Below are 16,905 nucleotides of genomic sequence, written 5' to 3' on the forward strand. Positions count from 1 at the left end.
GGACAAGAAATGGGTTTCGGTCCATGAAGGGAATAAGGGGTTGGGTTATTAGGGGAGCAATGGGTCCCCAAGAGGGCGGTGTTAGGTGAGGGTAAAATGGGAAGATCATAATTGGTAAAAGATGAAGGGGATAAAGGTGACGAGGGTTCGCAAGACCGTCATTATCCAAGAGAGATGGAGTAGGGGAAGGTAGCAGAGGAGCAGGGCTAGCAACTTCGAGGTTAGCATGGAAAGGAGAAGCTTTTGCAGGCGATGGCACCATCGACGATCGGTCAGTAGCTAGCAATCCATCGGCAACAGTGGATGAGGCGACAATTCGAATAGTGATAGGAACTTCGATTGTTGCAGTGGAGTGACAGGCGGAGTCGGTACGATTATGCATTTCTTGGGGACTCGAGCTAGTCGCCAGAGGAGACTTGTTGGTACGTCTTCTTCTTCTCTGGTAGGTATTAGCAACCGGTGGAACAAGGGTTTCAATATGAGTATCAGTTGCAGAGGCTTTAAGATCCATCGGAGCAGTGATCCTTTTAAGGGCATCGATGGTTCGTTGAGGAGTGATACAAGCTATAGAGGTCATCTCTTTAGGGGGTAGAGCATCAGTTGGCCGAACTTTAAAGGGCATATAGTCTTCAGGAGCAGCCGAAGAGTTGGCATTGCTGGCATGAATGAGAGCATATGAGGTTGTGGAACAAGTACTAGCTTCATGACCAAAAGATGAACAGAGGTCACAACGCAGGGGAACCCAGTCGTAGACGATCATCTGATCATACTTCAGACCATTGTCGTTAACAATGGAGAGGGACAGCAGAAGAGGCTTGTCAGCACAGAATTCCACACAAATCCTAGCGTAATAAAGCTTTTCCATTTTGAGAGTTTTTGAGTCAATGTGCAGAGATTTACCAATTGTAGAATCAATGCGGCTTAGGCAATCGTAGTTCCGGAATTCAAGTGGGGAGACCAAGGAGGTTGATCCATGGGGGAGAGTGCTGAAGTTGACCCTACGGAGTGGAGATGAGGGAGACCAAGGCTTGATAAAGATTTGGGACTTACCGACGAACCAGGGGGAACCTTCCAGGGCGTGAGCTTGACAATCCAGAGAGGAAAAGTTGAACAGGAAGATGCCATAATTGAGAAGGTAAGTGTCACATCCACCCTAAGGGTACCCTATCTGGATTACCTGGTGGAGTGATCCACAGCCCAAAAGATCAAGTTTAGGAACGATCATATCCATTTAGCACAATAATTTAATCAAAAGCAAGAACAAATAAAAAATTTCAAATAACTTAATAATAAAAGTCAAGGAAGAATCTCAGAAGAATCACAAAGAGCACTAGAGTGCGGAAAGATACTAATAAAATAATTAATCAAAATGTGAAATTAGGCGGAAATCCATTCTACAATAACAACGGAAGGTAGATCGAGATAAGGTGCAAGTTACAACCAGTTCTTAAAAGAAGGGAAAGGAAAGGTAAACAACTAGATTACAGTTTCTTTTAACTTATACAATGTTTCCTAAATAACAAAATTATAAGAAACTAAGCTAGGCCGCATTTGCTCCTGACAAATATCAATCTCGGACTGCTAATCTTTATCAACGTGATCATCGCCACCAGTGTGGTACGAGTCACCAACTTGGTCTTCAGAGTGTTGACTGTCACAGTCAACAGTAGTAGTACCTGCAGAAAAGTCTAACAAAATATGTTGCAAAAAGGAGTGAGTTCAAAAGAACTCAACAAGGTAGTCATTCCATAAAACATAAGCCATATGATACAAGCCATAACATGATGCAATATGATATGAAACACATGATGCAAGAATGGTCCTAACTCTACGAATGCTGGTCTCTAAGGTAGACATGCTTTAAGCCATAGCACCATACTTCTTTAGGTAGTCTGTCACTCCCCCTCAATCATACAAGATATCTTGGGTCTGCCGGGGTAATTGGGTAAAGTCCTCATCAAAACCATGGTTGGGGATTAAGTCACCACTCTCTCACATCACCATTGGTATAAGTACTGGCGCACGGCGTAGCCTAGCCCAATGCAAGTCATCTACTCAGTCGTATCATGTCAGATCTAGATACTTTCCCTATGGCACCGACCAACTCGGTTCCGTATCCTTCACACTAGAGTCAGTGTATCCTATGGCACCGACCAACTCGGACTACGGACTCATCAACCCTATTGGTCATCCACGAATGGTAAACGGAAAGCTCTCACGTCCTCTCACGGGATGGTTACCGGTCTTGAGCGCCCGTGAGCCCAAGTCTATCCATTTGCAACCCTACGAATAAATGGCCCCTTTCGGGTATCCGCAATATGGTTTATGTCTTCTCCTGGGTTGGTTACCGGTTTTGAGCGTCCATCAAACCATACCCTACCACGGGTCGTTCGGTCTCAATGCCCTTCCGATTCGGGTTTGATACGACAGGGACATCCTAGCAAACAACTAGACAATCCTATGTATGTCATCCAATAACTCGGGAAAGTGTCGATGGGCACCTTCGGAGAACATCCCATACTATTCCCTCCGATGCCCAAGGACAGAAGCGTCAATAGGACACTCCCCAATCCCAAGTTATACCTAGGCAATCACATACCCAAGTCCATCATATCTCATACATTTGATACATCATCATGATAAAAGTTAAATCATAACATCAAACTGATCCATCATATGTACAAGTACAAGAATGATAACTCATTATAACAAGAGAGTATGAAATCGCATTACTACAGTTCTAAAACATGTATAGTAGTCCTATAATATTCAGAAGCAATTAAGAGACTATGTTCACTAAGTATAAACACCAAGACATAAGTTCATAGCCTATGTGTTTATGGAGATAACCATCCTTACCTTAATCGAGTCGAAAACTAATCCCAAAGATCACTTAGAATAGCCCAAAAGTCAGTGTTTGTACCCTAGACAACACACAAGTAACATCAGAGAAGAAAACAATCGAATCGAAGGTCAAACGAAGCAATTCGGCCAAGTACAAGGATGTTAACATCTCTTGGTTGACTGTCAGTCGACCAAGGTAGTCGACCAAGACTTGTTAACGATGGGCAGAATTGAAGATTTGGCCCGAAACCGATCTTCCGGTGCTCCGATCGACATGAAATTTGGAGGGCATGATTATAACAATATGAGGACACTACACACTAAATTTCATGACGATCCAACGGTCCAATTATAAATACCCAAATCGAAGCCCTATGTTCTATATGATAAATATCAAGAATCGAATTGGAATTGATTGAAATTGTAAAGAATGATGGGAATCAATCAAGTGAATGTTAAGAATTAAATTAGAATCATGAATTCATAATAATCTAGACCTAACATGCATCTACAAATCAGTTTTGAATCAAGAATAGGTTAAAATGAAAGGAATCAAAGCAATGAAATGTAAGCAATCCTAATGGGAGCATAACATAGCAAGAGTGGGGTGATAATGATGGAATTGAAAGGGGGAAACTCATGGTTAAGTGTTTGCAAGGTTGCAGCACTTCAACCATGGTCTTATGATCATAAATTGATAGAATAATGAATAGATTAGAAGAAGAATAAGAGGAATCATTCCTTGAGTTGATGATTGAGGTGTAAAACTAATGATTGGAGTCAAGGATCTTCACAAACACCAAGGAAAGCCCAAGAGAATGTCACTTTTCGTTCTCTGGAGTGCCAATGATTGGGGTAGACCTTCATTCACAAGTTCCAAAAAGGTAGGGTCAAAATGGTAAGTGATTTTGTGAATTTTCGAATATCATTTGCTCGATTGGCTTGGTTGACTGGCAGTCGACCAAGGCATGACAACAACTTCAGGAGTGGATTAGAAAGGCTATACAAGGTCAAATTGAGCGGGGTTTTATCCTACAAGTCAATCAAGAAGTCTAGTTTCCAGAAATACCTTCGGATTAAGCATTGGAGTTCATTAGGTACTTCAAATAATTCAATCTTCTTCGATGTGCAGGCAGGATTTGTCAGACATAGTTCAACAACTTTGGACAGGGATTCGGAAGGCTATACGGGGTCAAATTGAGCGGGGTTTTCTCCTACAAGTCAATCAAGAAGTCTAGTTTCGGGAAATACCTTTGGATCGAGCACGGGAGTTCATTAGGTCCACCAACTAAGCTCACCTTCTTCAGGCTGCAGATTCAAAACTAACACTGACAATGCTCTCAAGTGAGGGGCATCATTGACAATGTCCAAGGGCTTGGGCTCCGACATCAAATCATTAATCAAAAGGGTCCACAAGTCTCTATTTCCCCCACTTCGGGTCAAACACCATGTCTTCCATAAAGAGGGCCCACAAGGACAACTTCTATCATTTCGGGACATGGATCTACACTAAGGGAAAGATCGGACATGATTTCCTAAGGCTCTCAAGGTAATAACACTAAAATCAAGGTCCAACTTCAGGGTCTAACATCAAACAAGTCTTTCTTCACCCAAAACAAATAGGGTGCCCCGGGCTAGGTTTGGGCTGGATTTCACATTCTCCCCCCCCCTTAAAATAATTTCATCCTCGAAATTGGGAGAGTACTAGGCTTTCGAAAGAGATGGAGATACATCGCTTTTACCTTGACTTTCTTCTCCCAAAATATACGGAAACAAATAACAATAAGTCTTTTGTAAGAAAACAAGGAATAAATCTAACATGCTTTGAAATCAAATCGAGAGTATGATCATGGCTTCATGAAGACTTCACAAGGATCACGGCAAAGATCAATATGAAGATCATAAAACCTTAAGAATGAAAGGAGATTGTAGAAGAGATGGTTGCAAGGATGCAACATCTTCTTCATAGTCTCAATCACAAAGAATAAAACATAGTAAGAGTAGATCAATACAACATAAGGGAGATTACTAACCTTTGATTGAAGAATAGGAGATGCAAAGCTTGAAGTCTTGAAACAATTAGAAGGAGTAACAAATCATGAAGATCACACTTGATTTCTCTTTGAAATCATCATGTTGAGAATTTACAAGGCTATATAGTGTATGGAGGTCCACTTTACAAAACAGCAGGTATAGAAGAATCAATCATGGGAATGACTTAAGATCACCCTCTCATCAAAGGGAAAATAGAAGGCACAAGAAGAAATAGAAGGGAGAAAAGATTAGCTTCGAGGTAAACTTCTACTAAACAAAATTAGGCAACTCATATGACAGAGAATAAATTGAACAATGTATATGGTAGGTATGCATTTGGCACAGCAACAAGGTTAGGATTAGGTGGGATTTCACATTAAGTCTCCATGAGACCTAGCGCTTTCCATTGTTTGGCAAGGTTCAGGATGCTAGGGGGGAACAGGGCAAAGGAATTGGCCGAGAATGGCGGATTTCCAACGGTTAATTCCAGGGGCCATCAAGGAGGAGGGGCAGTGTGCTAAAGGGATAGGGTTGGCGGAGACTGGGGTCCGGGGGGAAGAAAGTAAGGTTAAGTTGTCAGCAGTGGGGTTGGGTTTAGTGAAGAGGGAGTTCCAGGGTTTAGAAGGAGGAGGAGAAGGGTGGTCAAGGGAGGTGGGTGAGGAAATGGAGGTAGCAAGGGGTGAGGGAGGAGGCAACGACGACGGGGAAGTCAGGGACATGCTGCTACCAAGATGAACTTATGTTTGTGTTTTTTTTTTTGGATAATTTTTCATAATTATGATTCTTGAATGCTTTCTTTTTGGATGAATGTGACTATTGAATGTTTGTTAGCTTTTTATAGAAATTAATTGTATTGAAAATTTTTGACCCAACCACTTTGGTCGCCTTATTGCCTCCTAGGCGCCGGTTTGTCGCCTAATCGCCTAGGCGGAGCCCCAATCGCTTTGGTCGCCTTGCCACCTTGACAACCTTGCTTCCAACCCTATGCCTTGTTCACTTCACTCCCCAGCCCCTTTCTTCTGGTCCTTCTTCTCATTTTTCTCCTTGTGACAGCATTAGGATTCCCAGATCTCTACAACAACAACAAGAAGCCTTATCCCAACAATTCCAAGATCTCTAAAAACCAGAATTCCAAAACCTATCCCCCTCACTCTAACTCTACCCCCTTTAGGAACCCAATTCCTCTTTCCCTTCCCTGCCTTCGACCCTAAGTTACAACACCCCCCCCCCCCCAATTTTAAAATTTTATTTTTTATCCCAAACCCTAGTAGAATCTAGTTTCATCTTCTTCATTCAAAACCCTAGAAACCTAGCCCTACTTTCAAACCACTCATCCAAACCTCAAACCCTATGAGGATCATCCTCCCTAAACCCTCCTTGACCTTTTGACCTTCAACTATAACCCTAGACCTAACCATCCCTTTAGAAACCCTATAGTTGAGAAAACCCTAATTTATCAAACTCTAGAATCCTGAATTTGAATCTAAATTTTAATAACAGAATTCAGATTTGAGTCTCTAAAATCGTAATCCTAACCATGCTGGCCGAACCCTATACCTAATCCTCAATAACCCTAAATCATGTTAGACGCTAGAAACCTAGCTTTTCCCCTAGCCCTAGACTGGATGCTCAGCCAGAAATCTAAACAACGGCAAGTTTCAAACCTCAAACCTGAATGCCATTAAAATCTAACCTCTAAGCCATATCTAAATCCTATTGGTGCAATCCTCAAGCCCTAACAACCCTAAATCAAGGATTTTCCACTTGATGGTTGTCTCTTTCCTTCTCCTTTATTATGTTTCTTTTGTTTTCATCTTTTGTAGTCTCTAATCCATGAGGTAATTTGTTCGCTAATCCTGTACACAAGAAAATAAAAAAAGTTAGAATTGCCAATTAAATTATTGTGAGCGTAGTAAAAGTGAAAACAAATAAACACTAAACTAGCTCCCAAGGCGGGCCAAAAGAGTTAAAGATGATGCCTGGGTGAGGCCTGGTTACTAGGGCCCCTCTAATAGAGCATGGGCACCTAGCTGGTGACTTGACAACTATGGCATTGAGCAGAATGCCACTGCAGAACGCAGATAACTTTAAGACAATAAGGATATGTATAGAGAGCCCCCACCAACTGCTCTGTGTACAAAATTTTATCTTGATTACTGTTCTGTTCAGCCATCAAGTGTATGTGCAATGACTTGTTGATCCATTTAGTACTATGAGTTGTTTGTTATGTATTTTTCAAAGAATATTCTCTCAAGTTGGTGAACTTATCACTAGTACATGTTGACTAGCCAAGGGATGATTATTCAATTAGCTTCTTGGACTTTGACCTGCAGTGCTTTATACTTTACAGTGCCTGTGACCAATTGCCTATATCTTCTTTGCTTATATCAGATGTCTTGGGGTTTAGCTATTTACATCGAGCACAGTTCTCACAGGGAACTGTGTTGAGGCAATTGTTTTAGGCACCTTCTTCTTGGTTTTTTGGTATTGTGGTTTCTAGGTGCAAATGAGCATTCTGTGTGGAGAAACTGAAGCTTAGGGAGTTTAGTATGCTTTTTTTCCAGTATCGTATTTGTAATGTTCTAGTGTAATGGTTTAATATCCATATTCGAGTGTATGGTGATTTATTAGTTTGGTTTGTCAATGTACATTAAAGTCCTCTATATTGTGCATAGGCCTTGCCCATTGTTGCAATTATAAAAGTTGATATTTTGTTGCTTATATTTATCGCTACACTAGTTGTTGACTTTGCTTATATTATCATGATGTGATTCATCCTGCTTATCTCTGTTCCTTGCTTCTCATATTTTGCTGTCAATTGGAAATCCACTTCGTATGGGCATGTGTCACATAATCCTTCTTGGTGCACTGGTCACCGCCAGTGTGCTTGCATCTCTGTTGACTACATGTTGTCCTTATTTATTGGATATGAAGATGTGCTAGGATTCCACACCTTTTCCCCCATCTATAATCCTTTCTTCTTACATAGTAGACTAAGATTGTTTTAAGTTTTTGCATGTGTGGGTGAATTCTGTGAAATAACCTAAAATTCCTGGAATGGTGCTTTGGACTAAAACAGGCCATGGTTGGGATGTTAAGAGTGTCGATTGGCACCCAACAAAGTCACTACTAGCTTCAGGTGTGTATCCATACCAATATGATTTGATTAGTTGGTGTGTATTCTCTTCTAGTTTTAAGTCGTACTCTTTTTTGGTTGGTGTTTGCATTGTTAGGTGGCAAAGACAACCTCGTGAAACTTTGGGATGCAAAAACGGGGAGAGAATTGTGTTCATTGTAAGTGGATCTTTTAATGTGGTATGTAGTTTATTTTATTAAGTCATACTTTTGCTTAGCCATGTGTCTCTTGCAGTCATGGTCACAAAAATACTGTTCTTTGCGTCAAATGGAATCAGAACGGTAACTGGCTCCTTACTGCTTCAAAGGATCAAATTATCAAGGTGGCTGACTTCTCTTTATTTGAAGTGATTCTGTTTTTTAACAAAAACAAGGCATTCTTCATTGTTTACTCATACTTGCATATCTGCTAGTTCAAGTGTACAACCTGATACAGAATAAGGTTTTGTGAGTTGTGATTTACCAAGGCATCCTTTTAACTCCTAAAGGCTTGCTTGATAATGTTTTTCCAGTATATGATTTTCCTCTGTTATTTTTTTCCAGAAGATTCAGATTTTACTTATAATTCTTGCCATGGGCCAACTGCTAATTGGTTACAGATTTCAAACATGGTAATATGGGAGGTATTAGAAAGAGTGTGTAGATTACTAGACTCTGACCATCCCAGATCATGCAGCTGTGGGAACATCTTGCATTGGTTGTGCCCCTTTTAAATTGATGATGTCATCCTTACTTATATGCATCCCAGAGCCTGCAATGGTGGGAGCATCTTGCATTGGTTTTGTCCCTATTAAATAGATGATGTCATCCTTATATGCATCCCCTAGGTTTTGTAATGAATTTCTTTGCCACTTTATTGTGCCACATATCAATTTGTATTTTTCAAGCAGTAGTTTGAAATGTAAAAACTATTTTTATGCATTATTCAGCATACTGCTGCATATCTTTTTGTATGGCTATCTGAAATTGTATTTTCTTTGAGAATGGTTAACTTTTTCCTGGTTAATTTTTCAGCTTTATGACCTAAGAGCTATGAAGGAACTTGAATCTTTCCGTGGGCATCGCAAGGATATAACTGGTTAGTGTGATTCTACTTTTTTTAAAAACTCATCTTTGTAGCCGTTTTTCATTTTTTTACGTCTTTCCTGGTGTCTTTTTTTTTTTTTTTTTTTGGGGGGGGGGGGGGGGGGGGGGGGGTGTTTGAGGGATTTAACCAGTAGATCATAACTGGAGGTTGAGGGAGTGGATACTTTTGTAGGCCAAAATATGATTGTATACTGTGACCAAATGATCATTGGTTTGAGTGTGAAAACAACCTCTTTGTGCAAGGTGGGTTTAAGGCTGTGTACATTATTACTCTTCCCGGACCCTGCAGTGGCTGGATCCTTGTGCACTGGGTACAACAACAACAACCACAATAAGAATCCTTGCCCCAACTAAATGGGGTCGGCTACATGGATTCTTACCTTTCAATCCGCTCTATTTGAGGTCATACTAGATACAAGGTTTAAGCTATGCATATCGTTTCCTATCCTTGTGCATTAGGTGCACCCTATAAATTTGTGAACTTTTATGAATACCCTTTGTATTTCTTAGCATATAACCCTTGTCACTTTTCTTGTGACAAGGGTTGGAATTAGTAATTTAGTATTTATTTTTACTCTTTTAATTGTTTTAGTTTTCCTCTGTATGACTGAGTTAGACTTAGGTTTGAACTTTGTTTTTGAGTTTCATATTTAAACATGAATCCCTGTTTTCTTTCCTGTAAAGACATGCTTGTAACACCCAGCCGTGATTAGAATGAATTGAGAGAGAAATTGAGTGTTACGTGAGAATCATATTGTAATGTTTCTTCCATCTCTCTCTACTTTTCCCTTTCTTCTTTTTCCTATTCTTCTACTTCTTTTTCTATCACAGTCCACCGTAGCAGCCTATTCCTAAGGTCTGCATCATCTGGTATCGGAGGTGAAAAGATTATTTTCTGCTCCATCAGTTTTCCTCTTCCCCATCCTTCTTTTTGTATTGCAAACCAGTGACAGCCTCCCCATCCCTCACCATGCATGCGCACATGCACACACACGCACGCATGCACCTTGGTGACAAAGTGTTTCGGTGGACATTTTTTTTTTAGAATAACTATTTTATGTTGCACAACTAGCATACTAAAACTTATATAATTCCACTTATATGCTAAACAAATATTTAAGTCATACTAAGGCAACATGATCATAAAAAAAAAAAAAGTAAAAAGAAACAACAACAACAACGAGAACATAAGCTCATCTCATCATAATACAACAGCAACACAACATAATAAGATGTAATTATGATTTATATAAATATGAAACTGAAAGTAGTTATTATACTTACCTCTGTGATGTCAAACTAGTAATGATTTTGATGATGTGTATGGAATGGAGTTTTCCCCCCTCTTCTAATCTGATTTCTATAAGTCCTAATCAGTTTGGTCTCTTTTATGATTGGGTTTTTATTTTTACTCTTTTACCCTTTAAGTCTTTCTTTGATCCCATGCTTCTTGTTACTTTGTGACAAAGTATACAATTAATAATATGTGGTGTTATGGAATAAATTTGATCATTTAAATAGATCCCCAAAAAAATGAAATATAAGTACAAAATGTCAAAAAAGCAACCGCTCAGCCCATAAGGCGTCAATATGATGTGCAAGGCATTGCCTAGAGACTAAAGCATGAATTTTTTGCATGTACAAAAGACAGACTATCACCTTCGTTCCCATAGGCGCCTTGGTGAGGCTTTGATAACTATGTGCCTCGCCCTTCCAAATTTCTCCTAAGGGTCCTCAAATTACCACTACAATTCACCACATCGTTGAAGTCATCTCTGTTCTGTTAAACAGAGATTGAACCCCAAAAAAACCCTGCCCTGTGTCCCAGCGACACTTTTATTAAAGAAACAAAAAAGGAGAAACCATAGACCGAGAGACAGAACTAGAACCAGTGAAATTAAAGGGAGAGTAGCAGGGAAGAAGGACAGAGTTCAAGAACAGTGGTTATACCTGGCAGAAATCGAGTTTCATCTAGTGTTGGTAGTTGGTAAAGTCACAATTTCCATTACTGCCTGGGAGACTTCTGCCCTCTCACCCTAACTCGAAGTCGAACTCCTTTTTCATCCCATTATAAATCTTATCTCATTTTACTTCTCTATTTTTTTAGCGTCCTCTTGTGTTAACTTTTAGTCTAGAAATGCCCATCCTTTTTACCGTTTTCCTATCCCTATTTTTTCCCCATCTTGTTTCCAATTTTACCCCCATCCCTATGCATTACATTCTCCCTTGGGTTTTTTAATCCAGTATTTATAATTGCCATCCCCTAATTGAGTTTTTCAGCTATATATAATAATGCCATTCACCTAAGCAAAGTTCACTTATTTACAGTTCTACATTCCAAATAGACTTTCACTTATTTACAATTACTTGTACCCATATGTAGAAGTCCCCTAATGTAAGCCAGGTCTAGGGTTAGGGATATGTTAGTAATTTCCTTAGACTTAGGGTTTGCTGAAGAAATTCCAGCAAAGGGGGAAAAGGTTGTAGGGTTTCCAAGGTGATTTAGAGCCTGCTGAAACTGAAATCGAGATCTGAATCCTATTGTAATCAGAATTCTGGATTTGAATTTTGAACTCAAAGGACAAACTAGGGTTTCGGCTAGGATCGAAGGAGCCTCACTCTTTTGGTTCTGTACTTGCAGACTTGTTCCCTATAGTCCTCTATCTATTAGAGTAGGAACTGAATGAATAGAGCTCAATAAATCAGAACTCTGCAACTTCCCAAGGTTGAAGATGAAGTGCAGATTTTCTAAAGTTAGGGAAATGGTAGGACTTGAGTCTAGGGTTTCTCGCCATTTTTCCTAATGGAGGTGAAAGGGGCTGGGAATAAGGGTGTCCTACTGGAGTGGGTTGCTGTATCGCAGGGAAGAGGGTGGGAGAAAGGGGAGGCTGTGGTTATGAGGGAAGGGCTAGGGGAGTCGTGGGGCTTAGGGAAAGGGCTTGGGGAGGACGTGGGGGTTGGGGTATGCTGCTGTTAAGGTTCAACAGCAAAGGGGAAGGGGATTCTAGGGCTGAGCAATCAAGGAAAGGGTTGGGAAGGGGCTGCAGACAGGGGGGGGGAAGGCAGGGATTGGTGAGGGATGATTCTGTACTTGGCTGCTAAGTTTGGATGCTTGAAAGCTTTGATGATTACTACTTGTGCTCTGTTGGATTGAAGAAGATGAAGAAGGAAGTTGAACAAAACACTCAACCAAGGCCTATCCAACAAGGAGACCTTGGTCCTCATGTCACAACCCACCTGCCGGTATCGGACCCGCCTGACAACCCGTGTGTATGATTCCACTTAATTTATTGTAGCTTATGCGGATTTGAGGTTCATTTTACTTTTTTGTTCCACTTGTTAGTGTATGGTTTTAACTATTATTTACTTCTAGTATTGTGGGCCACTCTGGATCTATGACTAGGATTGCTTAGGCATTACACATATTAGTTATTATTGATTCATGTGAACTGGCTCTGATAGTCTGATACCACCTTTGTCACACCCCACCCGCCGGTATCAGAGCTTCCGACAACCCGTGGGTGTGATTCCATAGTCACAAGATCAGGTTCACATTATCAATAATAATAAATACACATAACACCAAAATCAATGAGCAAGAACGAATCCAATAATCAAGTAAAAAGGATAAAAGGTACAAAAAATCCAATGAAATAGTAGTGGAATGAAATCAAGGGATACATCAAAGGAATGTATCAAATGTATGAATTAACAGAAGCTAAAGGATACATTAAAGTTATGTCTTGTTATTCTTTCTCCTTTAAAGGGTACTCTATCTCGTATTTCTCGATCCATGGAGTCATAAGACCCTCTTTTATAGATTTGTCCAGATGGCGGACAACCTGGGCTCTTTTCTCGTCAATAAGTGCCATAAGAGCACTCCATGAACTCGCAGGAAGCTTCGTGTTGTGCAGCACCAAATACCATCGACGCCTCTAGTACCTCTTTGGAGGCGTTCTCCCACTCATGGAACTTCTCCTGTTACTTTATAGTCATTTGAAGAAAATAAAGTCATTTGAAGAAAACAGACATAATCTACAAGAATGAGTTCTAAAGAACTCAGTAAGGCAACAATCCCATACATGCTTTAATATCACAATCACATGACAATCAATATGAAACAATGATATGATGAAATATGGTTGCACCTAAATAGCTAACTATGCAAGTCTCTATTCAAGCAGACATGCTTTAAAATATAACACCATCCCTCCTCTGGGTGAGTCTCGTCACTTTGATCCTTCACGGATTGGTTACCTCTGTTGGGATCCCGGGCAAGGGGTACGGTCCTCGTCAATTAACCATGGCTGCGGTTTAGGTCAACACTCTCTCACCATGACCATTGGCATGAATATTGGCACATGTTGGGATTCTAGCCCAATGCAAAGTCTTTTGGTAACATACTATATGTGGTCCAGATACCTTCCATATGGCACCAACCAACTCGGTTTAGTATCCTTCTCCACCTAGGAATGAGAATCCTCATGGATTGATTACCTTTGTTGGACTCCATTCCCTAATCTTATGGTCATCCACATTTTGTTGGGGCGGATGCTCTCATGTCTCTTCACGATACCCAAGCTGTCTTTTGGACGCCCATGAGTCCAACACTAACGTATGCAACCCTATCATTGCATGATCAACAGTGGACTACTGAATCTCCTCACAGACTGGCAACTGTTGTTGGATGAAACAAAGTCATGTCATTGTCATCACGGAGCATTCGGCTTCAATACCCCTACCGAAAGGGTAGTGCATGTGGGGGTAACTAACCATGAACTCTAGACCTCTTAGGTATGTAGGACAACTATGAAGGTGCTAGGGGCATTAGAGGATAGTGTTCCATACTACAACCCAAGCTAGGAGTACCCAGCATGGATAATCCTCAGTCATAATCACTCACACAACACATCATTCACATAAACAAAATAATACAATGCTCAAATCATAATGCATGACAATATACTCATATCAAAACATATACAACAAAAACCACAATAACTAGTAAAAGTATGATCATGCTTAGAAAAGAAGTCAAATCATCATATCATAAATCCAATCATACATGTAATTGCAACCTTACTTGTCTTAGTGGAAATATATGGAAAAATGTTATAAATCTCTCAAATAACGACTCCAACTGACCTTAAAGATCACCTAGATTAGGATTAAGAAGTTTCATTAAGGTCTGAGATCCAATCAGAGCAAAAACAACATCAAAACAACCTTTGGAAGTAGGCCGGTTGCTTGAGCTGGTTACTTGAAGCGGTTGGTCCAATTGACCTCCTTAAACAACCTCCAACTTTTCTGGCAGTTATCCAAGTCTGAAATTTAGACTTTTGATCACCTATCCTCAATCTGATTTTGGATTGATTCAAGTCTGAATTTCGTTCTTATAACTCCAGAGAGGTCACCACACATTGGATCATAGAAGAAGAATGATTTGAAACCACATCATCTTCTTTGACAAGATCAGCCCTTGATTCAAATATGAAAATAGATGATCCAATCGAGATCATCGATGGAAAAGGATCTAATCACTCCAACTCACCACTGCAGAATTTGAGAGGGAGAAACTACTCTCTAAGTATATATAATTCAAGTAAAATAAAAGAGTGGTTAACTAACCTTTAAAAGATTTGAAAGTCAAAACAAAATCCAAACTTCCTTCGCAAATTGAGGGTTCTTCACCACCAAACACGTGTACACAACCTTTACTCAGTCCACAACAAACTCCACGAATATAATAATGCGAAATTAGGTCGTGAATGACTATTTATAGGGTGCCAGGGGCAAAACAAGGTTTAAATTCTCAATGCGCGGGGTGCTTGGGGCGGTTGGTTAGCCAATCAACCGCCTTAAGCAACCGCCCTAGTACTATTCAGTACTTAGGTGCTTTGCTCTCCTAATTGATTCCTAACACCAAATCAACTTAAGCCCACATGTGGGGGGCTCTTACCTTGTTCACGGACTTCTTCCAACTCGACCTGTCTCATGCTGGAAATCCATCTGCCTAGTCCATCTGGGTTCCGATGGGATCTTCTTCCGGTTCCCAGTAAGGTAGGTTCTTCACCAACCAAATCCAGATCCATGGGCTTCAATCTGGATACCCATGGCTTCTTCCTTCTATAACTTTGGGTACTCGGACTTGCAATACGGATTCTGGGTTAGAAATCAAGAGGTTATTACACCTCAACTCAATCAACTTTATTAATAATCAAATTTGAAAATAACATTGCATGTAGAGGCTATATATAGCCTTAAAAGAAACTCTGACTCAACTTTGGAACTTCCTTAACAAATAAGGTTTTGATTACATCTGGGACTGGACTCTTATTAATTAAGCAACTCCTAACAGATAAGATAAGGTCACAATTAACTTGGGACTCATTCGAAACAACTTTAACTAAAGTAAAATTCTCCAAACAAAACCAAACCTAACTCAAATTAGCAAACTGGAATCAAGTCAATCAACGAGAATTCTAGAAATTCTAAAAACAATTTCAGGGATAAAATGCCCAAAATACCCCTCAAAAGGGGTTCGACCAGCTTAGGGTGGCTTCTTGGAGCCTTCCTGCGGGCCCCATTTAGAAGTTCGGCTAGGGGGTTATTTGTGTTCACACCATCCCATCCCCTTTAAATTACTGATGGAGACATTGGAGTTCATTTGAAGAGAGAGGTGTCGGTGCGCTAGGGTCCTCCAAATGGACCTAATTGGCTGATGTTGTGAAGTCACACCATGCTCAGTAGTACAGCATCCTTTGTGGAAAGTGGGTGGGCGTCTGTGAAGTTTCCAGCAATTTTCCTGTGTGTTACGTTCACGGAAAATTGGAGCAACATGGGGTTTCCACCTTTATTTATTTTTACTTCTTTTTTTGTTGGGGCTTGTGGGGGTGTTGAGCTGTTATTTCGCCTGCTCTTGTCTGGGCTGAGGAACACACTCTCAAACAGGCTTCTTTTTTCCTACATTTAAATTGAAGTGGTTTCGTTATAATATTGTCAATGTTAAAGTTTGTAAAATTTCTGCTGAAACTTCAGTCATTGATAGAAGATAAATTTATAGAATATCATCTTATCGTGGGCATGATAATCCTGTCTCTGTGGCAATGTGTTCCCTTTTCAGCTTATAATTTGCATTATTAAACTAAAATTTGAAGAACTAATTTGTTCTTCTTTGAATCTGGTGGCAGTCATAAATTACTCTACAATTTCTGAAGAATAATTGCATGACATCAGTATTTGAAAAAATAGCTGCACTATTATTGTCCTTGCTAATAATTTCTACGTGGTCTTGAGATGTGTACCTGACTATTTTGTCTCTTTTGTCTTTCTGTGTTTTGCTAGCTTTGGCTTGGCATCCGTTTCATGAAGAATATTTTGTGAGTGGGAGTTATGATGGATCCATCTTTCATTGGCTTGTAGGGTAATCTCGAATTCTCGATATCCTTGGTTGGGGGTACAAATATTTCTAGCTATCTTAGTTTTTCGTTTGTGAAGATGCATTGATATCTGAAACTGGAGGCTTTGAGATATGCTGGGTTAGATGGCAAGGCAATTCAGATGTCCCAACATCTGGGGTAGCCATTTGTGTTGTCCATTCCCTAACCCTAGTGCAGCTCTCTATGACATGACATGGAGAATGAATCCTATGTTGTCCATAAAGGCTTCCTGATCTGTCTTTTTGCAGCACTTCTGCATTTCCTTCAAACAGTTATTGCTTGAGTTTCAGAGGTAACATGCATCATTATTATCACAGTGGCAAGGTGCCACCTATGCAGTCAACGAGCCTGAATGCCTTGATAATGA

At 40.2% G+C, this 16,905-nt stretch overlaps 1 protein-coding gene across 2 annotated transcripts in view; it reads left to right on the forward strand.

Annotated features, from left to right (window-relative positions):
* The window catches only part of FY (Transducin/WD40 repeat-like superfamily protein), a 44,391-nt gene that overhangs the window by 15,370 nt on the left and 12,116 nt on the right, over positions 1–16,905 (forward strand). For both annotated transcript variants that reach the window (XM_089136804.1, XM_089136803.1), the window contains exons 10-14: positions 7,958–8,017; positions 8,112–8,172; positions 8,249–8,336; positions 9,028–9,091; positions 16,444–16,522. In XM_089136804.1, the coding sequence (XP_088992930.1) occupies positions 7,958–8,017; positions 8,112–8,172; positions 8,249–8,336; positions 9,028–9,091; positions 16,444–16,522 (352 nt within the window). The remainder of the gene's footprint in view (positions 1–7,957; positions 8,018–8,111; positions 8,173–8,248; positions 8,337–9,027; positions 9,092–16,443; positions 16,523–16,905) is intronic.

Source organism: Hakea prostrata, chromosome 10 (genome assembly GCF_041222555.1).
Source record: "Hakea prostrata isolate BN-2017 chromosome 10, UWA_Hpros_2, whole genome shotgun sequence".
Taxonomy (NCBI): Eukaryota; Viridiplantae; Streptophyta; class Magnoliopsida; order Proteales; family Proteaceae; genus Hakea; species Hakea prostrata.